At 38.2% G+C, this 16,569-nt stretch overlaps 2 protein-coding genes across 4 annotated transcripts in view; one reads left to right on the top strand and one right to left on the bottom strand.

Moving 5' to 3' along the window:
* Nucleotides 1-97: 97 nt before the first annotated feature.
* LOC105686878 (hemicentin-2-like) overlaps nt 98-16,569 on the bottom strand; it is a 124,649-nt gene continuing 108,177 nt past the window's right edge. Inside the window, exons 9-14 of one of the 2 annotated variants that reach the window (XM_020852783.2) lie at nt 8,919-9,078; nt 8,450-8,797; nt 5,707-6,000; nt 3,932-4,165; nt 2,275-2,383; nt 98-1,462 (exon numbers count right to left, since the gene is read on the bottom strand). In XM_020852783.2, the coding sequence (XP_020708442.2) occupies nt 2,307-2,383; nt 3,932-4,165; nt 5,707-6,000; nt 8,450-8,797; nt 8,919-9,078 (1,113 nt within the window). In that variant the 3' untranslated portion in view covers nt 98-1,462; nt 2,275-2,306. Of the gene's footprint in view, nt 1,463-2,274; nt 2,388-3,931; nt 4,166-5,706; nt 6,001-8,449; nt 8,798-8,918; nt 9,079-16,569 lie in introns of both variants that reach the window. The other variant, XM_012402095.3, reaches the window with a different exon arrangement.
* LOC105686880 (cytochrome P450 4C1-like) lies at nt 13,241-16,312 on the top strand. 2 transcript variants are annotated; one of them, XM_012402099.3, is made up of 12 exons: nt 13,242-13,669; nt 13,749-13,858; nt 13,922-14,012; nt 14,163-14,348; nt 14,442-14,511; nt 14,587-14,713; nt 14,904-14,979; nt 15,109-15,224; nt 15,307-15,375; nt 15,460-15,637; nt 15,719-15,898; nt 16,020-16,312. In XM_012402099.3, exons 1-12 carry the CDS (start codon nt 13,486-13,488, stop codon nt 16,202-16,204), a joined length of 1,572 nt encoding a protein of 523 aa, XP_012257522.2. In that variant the 5' UTR covers nt 13,242-13,485; the 3' UTR covers nt 16,205-16,312. The 2 variants fall into 2 exon arrangements, with proteins under 2 accessions (XP_048508468.1, XP_012257522.2); XM_048652511.1 differs by lacking the exon at nt 15,460-15,637 and having other exon boundaries at nt 13,241-13,669; nt 16,020-16,161.

Raw genomic sequence — 16,569 nt, 5'->3', positions numbered from 1 at the left:
CCTCGATTCAACCCGTCTATTTTGAAGCCGAAGACATGATTATTTTCAATTGATATCGATAAACTAAATGATAATTGGATAAAACTAACATTCACGGACTTCCTGGGTAGAAATTATTTACTGTTAATTTGTAAGGGAATTAGCGAAAGTGCGTCATTAATCATCAGATATTGAAGAATTACAGATCTCACAGCGTTTTTGCAGCAGCAGGACGGTGATCTCGAAAGAAAAAAGCTATCGCAGTCACCTACCGTTGGTGGACTGCAATACTTTTACTCGAAGTTCGCGATTGTTGGATGAGGATGTTGAATGATTCTAGAATCCCAGCCGGACATCATGGAGGTCCAGGAGGAGACCCAGAGGGTTTTGTTCGCTCGAACCTCAAGCAAAATTTTTCCTGGTTTCCACCTTTTTCTTCACTCGGGATATAAACCGAAAACTGTATCCCAAATTATCTTACCCCACTTCTGACATCAATATTAGTTTGTAGGGGAATGGGTGATCGAGATAGGACTTTTGGGGAAAATCGGTATTCATTGGTAACGCTTTCTCGTAAGAAGCTTGGTACAGACATAGATATATTGCTCACATGTCATCCAGTAAACAGATCATACTACAACCGCAAGCTAATGATCTGACAAAAGAATTGGATTATTGAGTGAGTTTGCCACTGAAGGAGACCGTGCCAAAATATACAGGGAGCACGCTAATATGTAAAATCCGCCGACGTAACAATGTGAGGGTGCGGCTGGGAGTTTTAACGATTATTTTCGGTCTGTTTTTGATACCCGAGGTTCTTTTTTATCCTGAGCTGATTATCTGATATCGGAAGTGCCGTAAGGCATAATCGAAAATGTGTCTGACTCGTCACTAGGTAATCTCACGAGTCCTAAGACAATCAGGACGGCGAGCCTACTAGAAATTACTTGTAAACTAATTGCAATTGATTTCGTTTTCATCACACAGGGTCGTATAGGTGTCATGAAAACAATTAGTCTTCAGATAATTGATGTAACATTAAATTGATGTGTTTTATTTATATACAAATATTTACAAACGTTTAATCAATTTTTATTATGATATATATGTATATATATACATATATATATACATATATATATATACATATAACATACAGCTATGCAAATCATACACTCTCAAACAATTATCTTTTATTAATTTTTTTCCGTTCAGTTTGGATAAATTTTTGATAGCTCATCAGCTGGTGTTGTAATAATTTTTGAGTCTTTTTTCTCCTAGCTGCAGGAGAATTCAAATCCGCTGACTCACTTATAAATATCATCAATCTCTGTGATTCAACGTGAAATCGATTTTTGCTCGATTTGCCATAGATCACAATGAGCCGCATAATTTTCATTCAAATACAACTTTCTTGAATCGTTGTCGTACTCCTTCCTATTGTCTCCGTGTACCTGTTGGGCCTCTGAAGACTGTAGTAGACCTGAAAGATGTCAAAACAAAAATCAATTCAATAGGCGTGATATTGCATGACTTTACTTTATTTTGGTCGAACGGGTGCGTCAGTGTCTCAAAAAAATGTTCAACAGAGGTAAAGGCGTTTAATTTAATTTTCTTTCTCACTGTCAGTGAAAAAGGTCCCAGTTGATCTTCTTAGGGTAAGAACCTCAAAGTGGAGCATCCAGGAAATGGGAAATGAAATAATAGAATTGAGAGAAAGGGTTAAATACCTGCCCTCAGAAATCCTCAAAGGAACAAGAGACAATGTTTGGCAGGGTGAGTTGTTTCCCGTAGCATGAAGGAAAAATCCTTTCAGCTGCTGTACATGCGACATTGACAAATGCCTGAATTCTAGGTCTTCGGAAGCTATATTATCGACCTGCAGTCCCCATTGTTTTAGTTTCACGATTTTTATAAACGCAGGGAGCTCAACCGATCGTTAGAGGAATTAGTTATAACATAATGTCGGTGTTGTAGTACTGATATAAAAGTAAAAACGAATCTAATTTTTCCCCCGAAATCGAAAAAAATTTACGGATGCAGTCGCAATTTTTGATTCCTCTGAAATGTGTTGCGTTATTGTTCGTTCGATTATTCACTTCGTATTTCTGCGACGTGTCTGTCATGGAGATAGATAATCCGAAATATCCAAGTGATCTTATTAGCGATGATCGTATCAGTTGGGAATGATTATGATGACGATCGATTATCAAAGGAAGGAATTATGAAGAGGAGCTATGAGAAGTAGAATCCACGTGTAAAATCTGCCGCCACGACAAAGATCTTTAAACTCACATTCGGGGCTGCCTGAGGGTATTCAGGATCCTCTATGACGTCGTATGACATTTCTCTACCCTCCAAGAGATGTGGTCTTCGTGGAAGAGATCCGTAGATCGTGAGCTTTCTATCTGAAAGAAATTACGAAGCATGCTAGTACTTAATTAGAAGAGATATCACGCAGGGGGAAAAACCTGCTTCTTCTTCTATCTTAAAAGTCCGCAAGATCTCTCACTCCTTTCCTTTTTTTATTTCTTCGTTTTTTTTCCTCTTTATTCTGAAAGCAAAAGATAAGGGACTCCGGTTTCTACCCGACCGCTAGCCTGCCTGCTGGAAAAGCTCCTACTTATACCTGACTACCTCCCTACTCTTGGCAATTAAATTTACGTAGGCTTAATTACGGACGAGATGCTTCTGGATGCTCTTTACTCTTCACCGCGAGGAGTGAATCAGTCTTACAAATCTCGAGTGCGTGTTTCGAAATTAATTTCTAATCTTCGCGTCACGTAGGGAAACGCGGGGCACCCCGAAAATTTCGTAAGAATTTGTTTAAAGTGATCAAGAAGGACCTCAAACATCATTGTGGATCGAAAATTTATTGATTCTTTCTTCTCATAGATTTCTCAAGTACCCCATATTGCTCGCATTACCCTATACATATACAGGTCAGGTTAAATATTCGATGCATGAATCATGTCCCTATCCGGTACACACATCATCGTCATTCACGGGCTACTACCAGAAAGTTTTTCCTCGAAAGAATAAGATCGTGCGAAAATAAACTACGCAAATGAATCAGCCAACATCAAAGTCGCTTAATTATCATGCACGATTGGTTAACATCTGAGAAAGCTCTTAATCTCTTCTGTTCCAAAGCACAATATTATGGGCTTTGTATAAATTCTGCAAATTATATAACGATGATGGTTTTGGGAATTTTATTTTTAGTAAATGTTTTATTGAATCCTTTCTAAACTTTCCGTGGACGCTTTTATGAAAAGATTGAAGAAGATTTATAAGATTTATTGGCCTAAAATAGCGAGGCGAAAGGCGAGTCGGGCGAGGGGAGGGGAGGAGCTTTTCTTATGTTAGCGTGTAGCGTAACTTCATAAATATTCTATCAATCGAGTGATTATCTGCTTGCAAGCATCAATAACGTGTGGATGAATATATTCCCATATAGATTAAGCTGCGAATTTAATGGTCATGTTGAATTCAATTCTTGTTATTGCATTGATTAATGAATTAAGGAGAAAAAATTTTATCGTAAAAAAACCAAAGTTTTTTGTTTGAAGGCACGTCTCTTCGTAATTTCTATTGCGTAATTTTATGTTCCTGATAAATATACTTGTGTGATTTCGATAAAGGGTCAAAAGATCTCTACGGTTTCTCGTTTTAACATTTTTTTCCAGGGGGTACCAGAGGTTACAATGCTACAGATAATCGGTCGACAACTCGAAGCCGCCGCGATTTACTCAAATACTTTTCCATTTTCGCATATTCTTTTGTTTCGACAGAATTTATAAATTTTTTTCCAAATATCTGATAAAATACCAATAGTTTTCCTCTGCTAGGCGATAAGCCGTGAGTAAATCGGCGTTTTTATGATCGGAAGTGTATTTTTTTTCGACAGTATTCTTTTCTCGCTATACCGACGTCAGAATTAATTGTATACCTAAATGATTGGCGAGTGCGCTGGTGGGAATGAGGTCTGGATTTCCGTCTTCCTCGTCCCCTTTTCCGGCAAAGGTTGATATCGTTGGTTGGGGCGGTTTGGGCTTAGCCGGTGTAGCGGCGTGTCTTCTCCAGAGTGCCATCAAAACGCCGGTCACGATTAGACCCAAACCCGTCGCCGTACCTCCAAGACCGATTAAAATCGGCGACATATCAACGGACGACACGGTATCCGCTACAGGAAAATTGATCGTTGAATAAATTAGAACTACTCTCCTATATCGAGAACAAAGAAAGGTGTAACCAGAAAAAAGCACTGAACGATGTTTTGTTTTCGTAAAATAACATTCACTCTGGTTTTCCGTGTTGTTTACATAGAACGGGCGTTCGACTTATAAATCAGGAATTCGCAACTGCCCTTTTGTTAGAGAAAATTCTATTTACATTATACTATTCTATATATTTGTGTTAAAATGGTCTAGTATAAACATTGATAAAGTGTGCTAGCACATGGCGCACAATTTAAACAATATATACAAGTATCTTCACATGTTATAAACACTGTGTTGCGTGTATATAACAAACGACCCCCAAAATTCAAAGCGTTATTTACGGCTATATGTATACGCGATATTTGTTAGAATTTATGGGACACCGTTTCGAAACTTTCTTCACATTCGTAAATCTATGCAAGCTACTATGACTCGGTGTAATTCGCACGCCAAGCGATATAACTGGTTCAAAGTTGTCTCATACTCCGACAATGTCGAGTAATTGTTGCTCGCGGTTGCTGCTAATTATTTGCAAACATTATGAAAACTTAATTTCACATGTATAGCACCTCGTTAATTCGACATTATAACATACGTAGTATACGTAAACATTATACGTTGAAGAAACAAAAAGCATATACACAAAAAGAACGAAGCGCTGATGTAGACGAATAATTGGTAATATTTTTTTTCAGCTCGTTCTTCAATTTTGGGGAAAATATAAACACCCTGAAATGTGCAAGGGGATGAAAATAAAAGTGTGTCCGATACAGGGGCAACCTAATAACCATCTATATACCCGCGGCGTACGGAAGTATGAAATATAACATATATCCGCGAGGCAGAATGCATAATAAAAGCTCATAAATTTGAAGCGTGATTCGATCCCCGCAGTTTCGTGTATAGCGGGTAGTTACGTATACGGGGGACAACCGCATAGGAAGAATCGCGAAAATCTGCAGTAGAGGGATGACGATGGATAAACCCGCAAAACCATCCGGCGGTAAACAAGCTGCACCCATCAGCTCGTTTACATACACAAATCATAGATCTCAACCAGCGATGATGTTGGGTATCAGAATTCAGTTTTTCAATTCATCCCCCTTCCCTTTTCGTTTCTTTTAACAAATGCCCATTGGAAGAAAAATTTTCACATGGAATATACAGACGTGGGATATGCGAAATACACATGAATATGCAAATTTAAATATGCAGAAGGAACCTGAATGTTCGAACGATACAACCGATCGATAGGAATGTCACTGGTTCTACGAATCAAATTCGAACTTAAAACAAATTCAAACCCCGCTGTTTTACATCGCAAACACTTTGAATTGGCAAATTAATTAGTAGGCACACGTTGTTGGATGTAAAACGAGGATGGGAACTATTTTTCCTGGAAAAAGGATGATAATTTTCGTTTCTCAGACTGCACTTCGGCTATTATTGATTCAGAAACTACGCGAAATCAGCCATTTTGAATTTTCTTTACCGCTTATCTCACCTGCGATGTTTTTCCAGGCGATACTTTTTAGGGCGACGTTATCGATGACAACCGGGTCGCTGGATCCCTTGGCATTAACGGCATAGAGACTGACAGTTCCACTAGGTTTTTGAAGTTCCATTTCCCAATGCGGAGAAGCTGATTCCCATCTTTGATCACCAGATATAGCGACAAACTTTTGAGGAAGTCCTCCATCAAAGCCCTCAATACAAGCTATACGGATCAAAGCTGCCGCAGTTGCTGTTGTTCCGCTAAGATTAAACGCCGTGCAATTTTGCACCGGATAAGGTCTGCCTGTAACGAAATATAAAATTTTATAAAATTATAATCCGATCCTCCTCCGATCATCCAAACATCCCCCTATCGTCGGAAAAAAAGAGAACTAAAAAATGAGTTCATAAAATGAAATTAAAGGAAAAAAAACGGAGCTTTATTATGGGGAAAATTGAAACACTACTCTATCAGCTGTCTATCAAAAGGTTATATTTCAATTCTAAAAACTCTGTGCATTGTATAGATGGGAATAATATTCTCGACGGTATGTTATATAAGGGAGGCTGTCAAGCGAACCAGATTTTGCGGTGTGTTGAAAAGATGATTGTGGTGTATATCTGGTATGTGGGAATTGGATGGTAGAAACACACAGCTGGGATGAGCGAGTGGCAGATAATGGAGAGTAAGAAAAAAAGAAAAATAAAAAAAATCGCAAAAATACAGGGGTAGAGGAAAAGAAGCGAAAGGAGTAGTGGCATGTTTTCTGCCGGAAGAAAATAATCCTTTGTTATACCTTCGCACATATACATATACATATCTAGGCCGGTGTTATAGGTATGTATAGACGTATGAAGAAAAGGGGAATCAGTGTAGTGAATCCTTTTCTCGATTTTTCTTTTTTTTTTTGTGCTCTATTTTATTTTATTTTATTTTTTTGTTTAACTCACTGCGTCGTTTCTCTTCATATACCTTTTATATTCACGTCCTAGTACATAACAGATCCTGCAACTCGGATGCTACTCACGTAAAATAACACACCGATATTGGTCATTACTCAACCGTATACAAGTATATATACGTATACGTATCTGGATATGTGTTAGATTTGCAGGAATAAAAGAAAATATGGGGATGACGAGATTCAGTTTTTTACTATCTAGCTGTATATTAGTGCGTACCTATACGCTATCGTTATTATTCTTTTTAGATTTTCTCAATTTTCCCTTTTTGTTCTTATTATTTATACTTTTGAGTTCTACATACCAGTTTTTTCTATTCCTCGGATTTCTCCTGTTGAAAATTCATTACAGTCATACCTATCCACGATCGGAATGAAACTCTTATTTCATTCATATTGATCGGAATTTCGTTTGGGATTTATCGAGCAAAATAATAAAATTTCATTCGTACAATTTATCAACGCACACACGAATTGAGTATTATTATAATTGGAGTAATTTATAATCGACTAACATGGAACGCTACGAGTGCTCGGCAACTCGCGGCGCGATCGCGATTGCTATAAATAGTTTCACTCGCAACAATTTTGAGAACTAATTATTCGGAGTCTTAAAATTTGAAAAATCATTATTTTTAATTATAAGTTAATGGTCGGAGTTTCATTTTCTAGATTCTCGGTACATTTCACAATATTTTCCTTCTTCTTGCGAATGCGAAAGAACTTTTTTTTTCGTTGGGTTTCTAAAACGTAATATTTTACTCAATAATAATGGTGTAGAGCTTCAATACCATCGGTAAAAGTTGACCGTTGTATTAATTGATTAAAGTTAGCCATGATTGTGTGCACGTAGCAAGGTATATATGGCTTATACAGGGGTACCTACACATGTATATAAGTATCAAGCAAAATAGTTTTACCGCAAATTTCAAGTGTCACGCGCAATGAACATATTCAATTAAGAGTTTTCATTAAATTCTGGTAGCGAGCAGAAATTATATGACACTGTACTGCACGTGGCGCAAATATATGTATAACCGAATTACATGAAATTACAGTGACGCGCGAGCGTTGAAGCAAATTATATTTATAATTTGAAAATTGCAACGGCAATTTCTTTCTCCTTTTTTTTATCCTCTATGTGTTCACCTTCATTTATTGAAAAATAAATTTTCGCTAGTTTATTAATAAGCAAAAGACAAAGGTGAAATATTTTATAAAAAAATAACTCTGTACATCTGATTCCCGTTGCATGATACCCCATAATTATGTAACATAAACTATATACAATGATACTTCAAGTTATATTGCAGATAATATAAAATAATAATTAAGAATCGTATCCGCAATTATTTGTACAAGAAAGTATTCGTTCGCATCATAGTCAAATGTTACGCAGGAAAAATGGGGTGTAAGTGCGCAATAATAAATAGGAAAAAATGATATGGAGGAAATATTATCGCGAATTATTTTCTACGAGTGTCATTCAGAGAATCGAAAGTAAAAATCTCAAGATGCGATCCGTCTTTATTTCAATATAGTTGTCACGCATATTTATAGCTTACTCGTAGAAGCATTTTTCAATAAAAATCGACCCCATTATCTCCGTCCCAAATGAACCGTTTCTTTTCCGGTTCATAAATAAATTTCTTCTTTGCAAGACGGCCATTACAGAGCACCCCTGATGCACGGTGAAGGGATTACAACAAGTTTGAATAATCAAACAACTCACCGAAACGCCGTTAAAAAACATAAAGTCATTGAATAGAAACGAAAAATGAAAATACTAACCTGCGGCCACTACTTGGTAAAAACAGGGTTGTTTCGACTGTCCGACAACATTTTTTGCCCAACACCCGAGCGTTCCATAGTCCATATCCGTAGCAGGAGTGTAATTCAACCTGCTGACGGTACCGTCGGCGCTATATGTTGAGGGTGAAAGGTCATTGAGGTCGCCGCTGCTGTTGAAGGTCCAATGGAAAGTAACGGAAGTCGGACTAGCTTCAACCTCGCATACCAAACCGATTGTCTCGTCTTTCAAAGCTCCGTGGAGTTCCTCGGGAACATTAAAAGGCGGGGGTGTGGCGTTCTGGAAACGAGATGGCCCGGAGCTGAGAACGTGCTTGCAGATCGGCGCGACTGAAACAAAAAAGAAGAAGAACAACGACGAAGAATGTTAAAATTTTCCTCGTACTCATTCGTTTGTTCTTTTTTTCACTCATAAAGTGCAAAGAATGAATAAAATATTTATAAAACTTACACATAACGCGAAGGTTGACAACGTTCGATGTTTCTTTTCCTTCCGTGTTCGTAGCAAGGCACGTGTATTTTCCTCCCGAGTCTCTTGTGATCCCTTGAAGTACCAGAGAGTGATCCGAAAGAACAACGCCACCGGAAATGTTGTGGTGAAGTTCGTCGCCCTGCGAATTATACCCAGAGGGAAGAAAAATAAAATAAACGTAAACGAAGTAAGTTCCACTGTGAACTCATAAGCCAACGATTGATTAAATTGTTCATAATGAAAAATAAGCGGCGCACTGGCCGCTTCTGCTGTTTTCTTTTCTTTTCTTTTTTGTTTTTCAGACGTTTCCTTAATGTGGAAGTTGGACGTTTGATTGCCATGAGCTGCACCGGAAGTTTGAAAGCTGAGAAAGAGCTGATTCCTTGTATAGCGTTGCGGAGAGGAAACGGCGATGACTTAAAAAGTAAATATATCAGAGAAAAGTTACTCAGGAAATTATAATACACAAAGGAAGAGAAAGAGAGATATGAATAAAGGTATATAGAATTACCGAGAAACGGTAACTATATAGGTATAATAAAGCGCAAAAGCTTTGAAAGTGTAATGTCGCGCTGCTAACGCGGATTTGTATTCATGACAAAATAATAATATTACTGGTATTCGCATCAAAAATGGGGGGAAAATAAATACAGCTGCTGAAGAATAATAAAAGTTATTATAATAAGAGAGAACGAAAGCACTTTGAAGTTACTGCTGTAGACCCGACGAATCGTATGATAAATATGGGCATATCGCAATGCAATATTAGCGAACGAAGCGCGACGAGTAACCGATAAAAGTATCATCGTGAATTTGACGAAGAAATTCGGTTTTTCTACGGATAATCGGAAATATTCAAGCGGATAATTTGATGTCTATGTAAGACAACGTACGATTATATTATTGGTTATAATTAGGAGTGGAAGTTGCGAGTTGGAGTTGGAGTTGAATGCCGAGTAGATTCATAAGGATTAACCGTTGATGAGAGCGTCAGGGCGACCGATGCCGAGGATTTCGGCGGTGCAGCACGCGAATTCCAGTTATATCAGTCGAGCGAAGAGCTGAAGGAAATTGGTGAGGGAAGGAAATAAGTTATTCCCAGATGGTTAAGTGCATCGCCTCAACTCCCGTGGGATTATCGCTACCTCATAACTGCCGCTGCTGCTGCAGCTGCACCGAAGTTTCGTGATGTCACCATTACTACTCTAATAGCACAATTCTCTTAATAGCGATTATGGCTTAAGGATTGCGAATTATTATCCATGAGAGCGGATAATAAAAATCAGCTTGAAATTTTCTCTCCTCAAATTTGGAAAACAAGATTTTGTCTGACTTCGGTAGGCAACTCATAAATTCAATGATGAAAAAGATTATTCATATCGATCTGCATGCAAAAAATTCTGAAAATAGATCCAATCGTTCGAAATTATATCCATGTCTGCATTCTAGTTACGAAGCTGCACGGAATATTTTTCTGTTTTTGACGTGTGCCCGCAAGCGGTGAGCATCGTCAAAAAACTTTTTACTGCTTGATAAACTACAACTATGGTATACAGGGAGAGTTTTTCCAAACTCCGAGAAAGGGTGAAGCAGATGAGGGCTCACCTCGACTCGACTTTCCCATTCATTGAGCATGCTATATTTTTCGGACAACTCTTCTCATTATTTTCGTTTTTCTCACGTGCGGCGCGTCGATTGGGCAAGAAAGACGAACGAGGCTCCTCCCGTTTTCGGATTTTGGACTGAATCGCCCTATACATAGTCTCGATCGGATACATCGCCCATGTGCGTAAATGGTGATACTGCATAGCTAGGGGGAGAATTTTCGACAATTCTACAGGGAATAAAGGTGACAACGGTGTAGTCGGCTCGTACGGATGTGTGCATGGACGCGAATATACGTATATACATCCGTAATCGACGCAGCTCGTAAATTCGCAATAATTCCGACATCGCATATAGAGAATGACTATGCGGTCGTCAGTTTCCGCGCGCGACGATGCTGCGAGAACGAGATGAATATCGCAGTTTTTATAGCTCCCAAAATCGAGGCATTCCCTTTTCTCCCCCTGCCCCCTGCCCCGTGTACATTGTATAGGTATCCACGTATGTGTAGAACTACGCGCTGAAAAAATTTTTACTCTTTTTCCACCCATATTATTCAACATCATCCAGAATACCGCGGTGTGCGGTAACCGAAAATCACCCGGTCCCCTTTTATGTGACTCGACTACCAAAGTTACTCGCGTTTATACCTATAGACATGGATTTTTGTTCGAAACGGATATAACGCTGGATAATCTAATTGACGTGGCATTTATTGTGGTGATTTCGAACATTGATTGTTGAAATGCAATACCTTGTAAAATCCATGCAGCCGAAAAATGGCGGTGGAGACGTACGGCGTCTCTAGAAAAAGGAAATTGAGCAGAGACACAATTTTTTTCGGTGGGTCAAATCAATATTTTGAATGAAATCAATTGCGAAAGGAAAAAAAATGTGATCATGCTCTCGTTGAAGTGGCCAATCTCCACGAATTCTCTCTGTACACCGTGTTACATTGAATTTTCGATCAAATGTTAAACGTGGAATTTTCGGAGAAGAAAATGATGAAACAAAGGACGAAAAGTTTCATAATATCGTGCCATTACTGGCCATTATTATCTTACTCATATATAATAGACATCTGATCTAAAGCAGAGATCAAACTTGCAGAAATTTTATCTTCAAATACATTCAGATTGGTGTCTCGATTTTGATTTGGGGATACACGTATGGCTGCCGTTAATCTGATCTGACTACACATTAATTCAATGTACTATTCTTGCGTTGGTAATCTGAATGTGATGGTCAATTGGAATTACTTTGATCGATGTTATCATCTGACGACAATATTTCCATACGAAAATATTATGCATTCGCGTTCATGCGTCATTTAATCATATCAGGTGAAGCAAAAAAAAAAAAAAAACCGATCCTGCGATACTGATCTTTGCAGGGATACGTCAAATTGATCTGATAAGGAGAAAAGCGTACTTCGGTGGTCGGTGCATATATGCACCTGATTCAACTTAATATTCCATATCATACGTATACATTTTCCGACTCGATTCTATCTTTTCGTTGTTCTTCGCCTGCATTATCATTGTTATTGTCGTCGTTATTATTACTAGCATTACGATTATCAATATTACGAATATCACTACTATTTACTATTCTTATATGCCGTCAGCTTTAACTTCTGGGGGCGCGACTCCGTGGGTACTAAACGACACGAAATGTGCAGTGGCAGTTGAACCGCATGAGCGAGTTGCCAAGTGCATCAGAAATAGGAGGGATAAGGATTTATACGTACAGTATATATGTATGTACAGGTACCTACATACTTTCGGGCAAAGCCAAAGCTAAAGCCGAAGCCAAAGTCCGATGCAAGAGCAAAAAGATAGGTAAAAACGAGAGGAGATTTTCTAAGAGAATACGAAGTGGAAACAAGTTTGAAAAGGGGTATTTCGCCAACCTCATTGGGTATCGTAAGTAAAAAAAAAGTGACAAAAAAAATTAAATATTTATATCCGATTTTTATGTATCTACTTGATGACGGCCGAGAAAACGCAGGTTTCATCTATTTCTGTTATTTGTTTTCATAAAATATGCTATGAATTTACGTAGACATGGGTATTGAATGCATAAATTCATGGACGAATCGTATTAGATACGTAATGAAGTGCGAGAAAAAATCGTCCACTTACAATTATCTACAGTAATTATGTATCACAAAAAATCAAGCAATGTGTCAATCGAAGACTAATACGAGTAATGAGCTCGATTGCATGCGTGTGCCTTGAGGTCACGCTTATTAATTACGGTACGCATTTTCCTACATTTTAGAAGGTTAATTTTAGACGAATTTCTACAAGGAATAAAATAGATTTTGGCTGTGCTTCCAATAGATCTGATCTTGTGATTTTTTTTTACCCAGATATCGGAAATTCTTCTTATCATCGTCAACTGGATTATGATGTTTTTGGTACAAAGGTGTTCCTTTTTTTTTTGGTTCACACCTCCGAGAATTTCCGGGCTCAAAGAATCCTGAATATCTGAATTACAATTTTTCACTGTCGCAATATTTGTTCAGCATAAAATTGTATTCATTTATTTCAGTCTTCTGGATAAGTATGAGTACATTACGACGTTGAATTTCTTAATGACGACTCCTGACTCTAATCAGAGAGTAATAGACGTTATGGTTATGACGAATTACTCTTCTAGCATCGACTCTTATAAATAACAGCGGACTTGAGCGAGCAGACATTTCATAATCTAATGTCACTCCGATGTTTCGATTAAAACTAAAGCTCGATGAAATTACAGTAAAATGATTTTGGTTTTTTCACTTCGCGACATAGTTTAGAAGAGTGAAGTCGATCGCGTAATTTTTTGGACAACGTTTTTTTTCTCCACGTAGCGTTTTGCAAGCGCGAGTCTCGTTTTGTCATAATTGACCTGATTTTCATCGATAAAAATTTTAATCGCTCTATGAAGTGCGATGAAGATCCTCGACGACATCGACAACGTTACCGTTACGGCGGCGATATGTGTCGGGGTGTTGATCAGCCTGTTAATTTTTCATCTGAAACGATTGCAGATGTATAAACATGCCGCGAAATTTGACGGGCCCTCGTGTGTACCGTTTGTGGGGAACGCTTTGCTTTTCTTTGGAAGTACTACGGGTAAGAGATTTTTCAAATAACTGAAACCGAAGGAACAAGGTAGAAGAAATCTAGGGGTTTTAATTCACGGCTGTTCCAGCGATACTCAAGAAAATGGTAGAGATTATAAATATGCACACTTCCTCAATGCTGCGACTCTGGCTCGGACCAGAATTGATCATTGTCACCCAAGATCCTGAGGGAATAAAGGTAACGATTGTTACAAGTTGGAGTTGAAACTCAAGTTATGAAATAACTCGGTATTTTTTACAGCAAGTATTAACAGACGCTAAGGTTATCGACAAATCAAAGCCATTCGATTTTGTCAAACCTTGTTTGGGGAATGGTTTAGTTACCGCTACTGGTAGGTCGAAAAATATAACAATTGCATGTGTTGAAATCACGAGATATCTGCGATTGTTCCGATTTTGTTGTCCGTTCGTTTCGAGGTCGATTTCTCAAACTGTTTCGAATGTGAATTTTGGTTCTATGATTTTATGTTTTATCGATGCAGGGGAAGTGTGGCGCTTACATCGAAGACTACTCGGACCGCTTTTTAATACCAAGATTATTGAGTCGAATGTAGATAAATTCGCTGCTCATTCAAAAATATTGGTAGAAAATATGGAAAAGGAAGTGGACGGAAGCGAATTCCAAATAGATGACTATGTGGCAAAATGGGCGATGGATATTATTTGCGGTATTGGACCCGATGAGAAAAATTATACATGCGTTTCAGTTGAAAATCATTCAACAATTTTTCGATGACACGTTGAATTTCCAATCGTTTCAGAATCAGCTTTCGGTTCATCCCTGATCGAATTGGGCGATCCCGAAAGAAGATTAGTGAAATCGATTCACAGGTACAAATGTTAAACTCAAAATCGAAAAATTTAGTTGAAAGTAGAATAACTTTTTACATTATTTTTAATTGACAGCCTTGCCGAAATTGGATATAAGAGATTGTTTAAACCTTGGTTGTATTGGGGTGCGATATTCAATCGGTCTTCACTTGGCAAAGAATTTGAAGAACATAGAAAATTTGCACACGGTATCATTACCAAGGTAAAGATTTCGGGTACATAAGGAATCAAGTGCGAATGATTGGTATCGTTGAATTAAATATCTTTGCGAAATCCCGAGAATAAATAGAAAGCAATTTACCGACTTTGTTGGAGCTGCAGTTGCATGAAAATATCGTAAAAATTTGAAAAATATTAGCATAAATAGATAATTTGAGACGGTGTTGGTTCAGGCTATAGAAAAAAGAAAAGGAGTTCTTCTTGAAAAAATGCGTCTTAATGCCGAAGAAACCCCGGAAAAAGACACGAGTGAGTAACGAAAGGCCTCATTACATTTTTAATGTCAGCACGTGTTGTTCGAATGTGAATATTCAAACTAATTTGAATTACTCACGAGTTGATGTTATACTCACATCAGTGGACGAATTTCCATTTCAGGCAGCCAAGAGTTCGGGAGAGAGAGTATTATGGATTATCTGATTGATGTTTCATTCAAAAACGACAAATATTCGCAAACAGACATACGGAATGAACTGCTAACAATGATTGTAGCCGTATGTATTCAAATCTGAAAGAGCGGACGCCTTCTTCCGAAAAATGAATTATCATACACGCGTTCGAATTCTTCATTTTCAGGGAAACGAATCTACGGGTTTTACGGTATCCAACGCACTTTTCTTAATGGCAAATTTTCCAAGTGTTCAGGTAGGTAATTCTGCCCCAACGTATCCCCATGCAAATCACATGGTATCATAAGTTTGTTAAAACTCCACCAAAACTTTCGTAAAGGAAAAAGTTTATCGAGAAATAGTCGAAATCTTTGGAAGCGATGACCTCAACGAACGCGAGATCAAGACCGGAGACTTGTCACGACTGGAGTATTTGGAACGTGTTATCAAGGAGACGTTGCGTCTTTTCCCTCCCTTGCCTTTCAACGCTCGTTTGATAACCGAAAATTTAGAAATAGGTAACCGTCTCTGATTAGATCGTTTCTCTCTCTCTCTCGACAAAGATCGTTTCGACATTGAAATAATGGAAACAATTTCAGGGGGAAAAATTTTGCCAAAGGGGTGTATTTGGGCCGTGGTTACTTTTGAACTCCATAGAAATGCCAAGTACTGGAAAAATCCATTGGAATTCGACCCAGACAGATTTCTTCCCGATGAAGTGGCAAAACGTCATTCTCATTGTTGGATACCGTTCAGTGTCGGGCCGCGGTATTGCATAGGTGAGTGATCGATGTAAATATTAAAATCTCACATCGTACTCCTGAAATTTATCCAAATGAGGATGTTGTTCGGGTTCGAATTAGCGATTGGATCACCTCGGAAGTAATACACTAATTTCAGGTATAAGATACGCTATGATAAAAATGAAGATGGTTCTGGTAACGATTCTACACAGATACATCGTCAAGAGGGATAAATTTTTGCCGATCAGTGAGATCGATATAAAAGCAGATTTTATTGCCAAGACCGCTGTTCCACTGAAATTGCGGATAGAGAGACGCGTTCCGCAAGCTTCGAACCGTTGAACGTCAATCTTCGAACTTAAATCTGTAGTAAAACATGAAATTATCTGTCAAGTTCGGACTGACATTTCATCTTGTCAATCAAAAATAAAAGGAACATTATTATTATAATTTGATACTTCATCGTCCATAGTTTTTTTTTTCTCGTGTCTGCAGACAGCATTTCGATCTCCGTGCAGATATGTTCGGTTCAATAATTCAGTACCTTGGAAACGATACAGGCACGTTTATCAAATCTGTGAAAGGTCTGCGTCCTTGGAAAACGTACAACCATAGATACGCACAACTATATACTGTGTCCGAAATATCGTCCCTGTGACTGGCTATATGGTTAGGGACAGATTTGTTAATCCTCATCTACAAAACCG

This window comes from Athalia rosae, chromosome 3 (assembly GCF_917208135.1).
Source record: "Athalia rosae chromosome 3, iyAthRosa1.1, whole genome shotgun sequence".
Taxonomy (NCBI): Eukaryota; Metazoa; Arthropoda; class Insecta; order Hymenoptera; family Athaliidae; genus Athalia; species Athalia rosae.
This window is presented reverse-complemented; position numbering and strand designations above follow the sequence as displayed.